This window comes from Polyodon spathula, chromosome 16, assembly GCF_017654505.1.
Source record: "Polyodon spathula isolate WHYD16114869_AA chromosome 16, ASM1765450v1, whole genome shotgun sequence".
Taxonomy (NCBI): domain Eukaryota; kingdom Metazoa; phylum Chordata; class Actinopteri; order Acipenseriformes; family Polyodontidae; genus Polyodon; species Polyodon spathula.
In genome coordinates this window covers 7,307,769-7,313,768 of record NC_054549.1, presented here as the reverse complement: position 1 = coordinate 7,313,768, position 6,000 = coordinate 7,307,769, and the positions used below count along the sequence as shown (strand labels likewise).

Here is a 6,000-nt window from a genome sequence, read left to right as displayed (position 1 = left end):
TTCAGTTTGCATTTTCAGTGCATCATTTGAAATAAAATCTCTGATGAGAGGGGTTAAAAAGCATACAAATGTCACAGTACAGTCGGTTATATTACACCTTTATTGTGTTTTGCCAAAAAGATTACAAATACTCAGCTGCAGAAACTGTAAGTGTTTTTAATGCATTAGCTTGCGCTACAGTAAAGCATTCGCCAGAACCCGGAAAAAGATAGGACCTTACCATTCAACTTAAAAGGTGGATCATGGTAGAATCACACAGCAAATAAATACCTGCACGTTGTCATTTAAAGAAACATTATTTGTATTTATTTTGTAGTAAATATCTGTATATTTTTAAATGTACACTTTTCTGCCAAAAACGAAGGAGGAATCATTTGTTGTGAAGATTATTTAAAGTGTTCTCCTGCACGTTGCTGGTAGTGTCTGGTTTCCATGGAGACGTCCTAAACAAACCCGCTGGTGGCTGTGTGCAGGGAATGCGACTGACGGCCGGTATTTCTGTCTTTGCTGTAAGTAAATGAGGAACTTTAATACGTTGTTCAGAATTGCTCGTTTGAACTTTTGCCTTTTTGTGTATAATAAATTGTGATATGAATTAGTTATGGTACATAAAATACTTTACCGGCAGGGGTTAATGCTTTTTGACAGATGTTGAAAGAGAACCAATGCTAAGTGTTTTTCTCCCTACTCGTCAATGTTTAAACGTCTTTTTTTTTTTTTTTATTTGAATTGTTATCATTAGTAATTAACATTGAAACACAGGGGACTGTAAATAGGAAAGATGACAGTATCTGTTTTCTAATGCTTCGGGTCCCATTCCAGAGTGGTTTCGTCTGTGCATGTGTGGAATTATACCTGACATATCGGGATTCAGAAAAATAATACTTTTTTAGAATAAATAAGTCAGTTAGTTTGTACTGTCGTTAATGAATTCAACTGTTTGGTATACTGTAGCAGCATAACTTTCTTAGTTAGCATCTGTAAAAGCCTTTTTAGGAACCAAGTTGTACTCTCCAGTTATTATTATTATTATTATTTATTATTATTATTATTATTATTATTTATTTAAATATGCATTTTATTTTTCAAACAAAAAATAAACTAAAAAGGCTAAACGAAATCAGATTTTTTTTTAAATTATTATTATTAAATGCATAATAAGATTTGACGTATTTGTGTGAACTGTTTTGTAAATCCAAAAAAAAAAAGCTTTGTTTCTCTCCTTTTCTTAGGTGTAACCGACAGTATCCTTGCTTTTCAGCTTGGTTTGAGCATGGAAGTTTCAGAGGGAGAGAATGCACTATTTTCAGAGGAACCGAGCCCAACGCAGAAAATGTGGACAGATGATGAAACAGAAGGTTATTTCTTTTCCTTCAGAAATACAGGGTCGATCCAGCTTGCATCCTCCATAGCACACAGTCATAATAATAATAAAAAAATAGCTTTTGTCATCTACAAGAATCTTATCACAGCACAAACATTTTTATTATTATTTTTGTTTTTACTGTGCCATCGGTTTCGTTATTTTTCAGAAACAAATGATAATGGCTAACCCTGCAATCAGGCAAAGCACATTTCCAGGGTCAGTTTTCCTTTCCAAATTGTGTTTTAGCGGTTGAGCAGTTTGCAATATGCGTTTTGCACTGTTTGAATGTGCCTTTCAGAACAGTTACATTAATTCAGGAGATTACTGCAACTGCATTTTTCGGTAAAAATGTAATGAAAACATTTCCCTTTTTTTTTTATCTCCTAAATAAGAAAGTTCTATAGTATGAAATTGGTATCATATTTATCACAGCAGTTCCAGATTAGTCTATAAGCAATGAATTTTAAAATGTGCTATAGCCTACATTTTAACAGCAGCATTTATTTAGAATTCAAGAGCTCAGGCATAATATCCTCACACCTTGCAGGTTTACTAATTACACAGGATGGTGAAGGCCAGCATTTTGCCTGCATCCAGGCTTCTATGAAGAAACTTTAATCAGACAGACAGGAATCTGTGAAAATACACTATATTGCACATACCTATTCATTTCTCTGTTAACCTGATACTTTGGACATAAAAAAAAGTGTCTGATACAGTTCTGGTACTATTATAATTCTTGCCTTGACATCTGTATTGTTTGATGGGCCCCAAAACAGCTCAAAACAATAGAAATGTAGTGCTGTAGTGTTTGTGACGATGTCCTTACTTTTTTTGAGATGAGGGCACAGGAGAAGGATTTAAAGATGAAGAAACGCTGTTTCCGAAATCTGTGGATGATTTTGGGTTCAACTCTGACTCAAGCTGGTGGGTGGTGTGTTTTTATATGGTATGGAAACATAGTAGGTTGTTTGTGTCAGTCCACCTGTCTTTCTGTGGAGAGGGGGGGTCAGGTATGAGTATTTAAGCGCAAGCAATTGGGGTGTTAGAAAGGTTTATGTATGTGTTAATGTATTTATGCATGAGTGTGCTCATATCTGCCTCTATTCTAATAACAAACCTTTAATTTTAAAGAAGCATGGAAAGGGCATCACATTAAAAATAGAACACAGTTCAGTTTTGTGTAAGAAATCCCAATGCAATTTGGAGGAATTCTGTTTTTATAGTATGCTGTGGAGTAGACTAAAACTATGAAGGTAGCAAACAACCTGGGGATACAAACTACATTACTATGCCACATATCTGAATGCAGAAAGGGAAATAAAGATTTTCCTGGGTACATTCAATTTCATTTTGTTCTACATGATTGCATTTCAAGGGCTGACAAATTAGCTTTGCTGTAAGTTTTCGATGAAACATGCAAGATGGCACTGGGACTATTGTGAGGCCCAACACAGCATTATTCCGTTATGGAATAGATATGGCTGCTAAATGTTTTTCCATATCTAAATGTTTTCCTGTTCTATCGTGAAGGGATGGCGATGAGGCTGATCTAGCTGTAGATTTCGACGTCATTAAGAAGATGAGCTGTGCTGAGAGATCACGGATGTTCAAGCTGCGCACAAACTTGGACCAGCTGGACTCCTTACACAAACAGAAGGAGTATGAGGTCCTGAAAGCCAGGTTCGTCTGTTAGAAACAAGTCTTAAACCTACCACGTAACCCCAGTGTTTCCCACACTGCGTCTACACCAGCTAAGCACAGAAGGTTAATTTCCGCATCAACTGGTTCCTCTGTTAATCTCATTGTTTATTTTTTTGGTCAGCACTTTATCTGCCTAAACCTCAGTCATTTAATTCATTTAACCCCAGAGTTTCGTGTTTTCAGTTATTTTAGGATCCTCATTAAAAATGTGGACCCTCATGCATAGTGTCACACGACAAGGTGAAGACGATAACTACCTTGCATTTTCTTCTTCAAACCTTTAAATGTTTTGGGTATAATCCATAAAGCAATTAATTTTATACAACATTTTTGCTTATGTTTAACCTATAAGTTACCGTATTCGAAGGGCATTTGTGTGCACTCGTTCCAAAATCCTGTACTGAATATTCTAATTCTAAAATAGGAAGGGTGAAAAAAAATGTAACAATGTTTCTGCTTCATGACTCTGTCATCAAGCCATCTCAAGAAGAGTGAAGAGAGCCATCATGTTTCATCTTTTTATATCACTAGTAACAGATTGCAGTAATGCAGCTCATTTGGTGGCAAAGATAATGCACATTAGGGGACCAAGAGCTGATCTATAGCCGTGATTAGAAAATATTTCTGGAGCTTTTCCCACACTGCAGCTCCTTCATCTGTTCTAATGTTGTGCAATTGGAGAATTTCTTATTCTGGATGTCTGCATTAACATACATTAGCAACCTACTATGTATTTTAAACAAACATTTAAAAGGCAAACAAAATAGCTAAAAAAAACACAGTATATTACAGTATGTTAGCTACATTTAAATAAAAAATACACACACACACTTGGAAAAATGTGTCTGTGTACAAAAATCATATGATCAAGTTAAACATGGATCCTGTTTCAATTTTCCTGCAATTGCCTTGCAACGTGACTGATATTGAGTGATATTTTGTTAAAAGGGAGGAACTAAAAGCATGCCAGCTGCGCATCGCAGAGCTGGAGAAACAGCGAGTCGACGTAGAAGAAGAAATAAGCAAGCAGGAAAAAGCAGAGAATACGTAGGTGGCCATTCCTTATAACCGGGGGGGGGGGGGTATGGTACTTCTCATATGTCTCTTGACCCTAGCCTGAATATATGGGATGCCATTTAGAAAACAACAGAATCAAAATTATTCCTGGAAATAAATACTCAAATTAGGCAATATGACTATTAACAGGTGATTGTATTACCCTGTGGTCTTAGCAAAGAGACTATCAGAAGATGTTAAAATACTAAGTATATCCAGTGTCTTTTATGAATATGTGAAAGCCTGTTAAGACCATCTTGCCTGTTTCAGCTTTATGAGTCCCAGACACATAGTATAATTCTTTATGAATACACTATGGTTCATTGGCAGCCAGCTAAAGTGCAAATAATTTGTATTTGTTTTTTATTTTATTTTATTTTCACCTGAGTAATTCATCTTGTCTTATACTTTTATATTCTATATTACATTTTACAGATTTGAAGATGTTAGATAATAATCTTTTTTTTTTTTTTTTATAAGATGAATTTAATGTGATGACTTTTGTTTTTTTTACCCAATTATTTACTTAAATATAGGCAATGATTCGGATACAGCTGTACTTTCTTTCTGGCATGTACAGTTCTGTAACTTTTTTTGCTTGTCAGAGATATTAACTTCATCATCAAACTGCAGTGCTTACAGGGAGGGTTTTCTGTTTTCAGCTCAATTTCTTTCCTTTTTCAGGGGATCTGTAAAACAGCTTCAAAGTCAACAGCCTTCACCTCTTTTCTTCTAGGTAACTGTGACACAGCTCGGAAAAAAAAAAAAAGTTTGTGCAGCAAGCGTTTTAAGTTTTTAACTTTGAGAACTTTCTTCCACAGAATCCAGTTAAAAGTCTGTCTTTTTCCAGTGACAAGCGATACATTGTGAACTTAAATTGAATTACTTTCCGTACACTGGTTGAATTCGGAAACAGTTGTGTTTGCCCAGAGGCTTTGCAAATTGTTTCCTGTAAAATATTCATAATATTCTTTCTCTTTTTTATTTTTTTTTCGTTCTGTATCCAGAGCGGCATTGTTTCGCCTGCGGGCACTGCAGAGACGGCTTTGCGTGGAGCTGCAAGGGGAGGAGGACCTTGAGTCGCAGATTGAACTTGTGCTGGGAGAAAATGAGTGAGTGAAGTTGACCAGCGTTTCGAGCGTTCATCTGTGTGATGGATTTTTTCATACGCTAGCATGCAGCGTCCCTCACACTGTAGGCTGCTTAAGTTGCAACGGGGGTCATAAAATTGAAATACATTTTGTTGTCCTATTTCATAGGATTTGTGAAATACTAGTGTGACCTGCTGGTTGGAGCTGTGGCCAAACCACATCACATTATTCTGCTTCCTCCCTATTAGCTGTCTAACTGGGAACTAGCATGATCCCACTGTACATATGGACACATTAAAGATTAACGATTTACATCTGTTGGCCTATCATGGAACAACACTGAGCCAGATCATGAAACTGTCCCACAGACTGACACTGATTTAAAATAGAACACTGTTCAGTTTTTAAAAATTACCCCATGAATCTTTTTTTTTTTTTTTTTTTTTTTTTTTAATCTAGAGAATTCTGTAAAGAGCATTCCGTCTGTAGGAATTGGGAATCAAATGAAGATATTCTGACTGCTGCAAAAGACAAAGTTAGATATTAAACCAAAGGGATAGCGGCTCTGCAGTTGCCTTTTCCATATTGGAGGACGTGTGGGTGCACAATGTATCACTAAAATAGTCGCTGTTTTTTTTAAGACTTCAAAACAGAAGTCTGCCGCACAGATGTCAGTCCCCATTGCATTTTGTTTATTGTTTTTAAAACCAAGTCACTTTCTATCATTCTGTTTTTCAGAGATATCATGCTTGAATACACCCCTATCATATATCTCGAGGTAGC

The 6,000-nt window shown here is 36.0% G+C and overlaps 1 protein-coding gene across 3 annotated transcripts in view; it reads left to right on the top strand.

Moving 5' to 3' along the window:
- The first annotated feature begins 439 nt into the window (after window positions 1–439).
- LOC121328873 (cilia- and flagella-associated protein 74-like) overlaps window positions 440–6,000 on the top strand; it is a 39,713-nt gene continuing 34,152 nt past the window's right edge. The window contains exons 1-6 of one of the 3 annotated variants that reach the window (XM_041274003.1): window positions 440–509; window positions 1,233–1,358; window positions 2,206–2,293; window positions 2,900–3,049; window positions 4,019–4,117; window positions 5,134–5,238. In XM_041274003.1, the coding sequence (XP_041129937.1) occupies window positions 1,274–1,358; window positions 2,206–2,293; window positions 2,900–3,049; window positions 4,019–4,117; window positions 5,134–5,238 (527 nt within the window). In that variant the 5' untranslated portion in view covers window positions 440–509; window positions 1,233–1,273. The remainder of the gene's footprint in view (window positions 510–1,232; window positions 1,359–2,205; window positions 2,294–2,899; window positions 3,050–4,018; window positions 4,118–5,133; window positions 5,239–6,000) is intronic. The other 2 variants (XM_041274004.1, XM_041274005.1) reach the window with 2 other exon arrangements.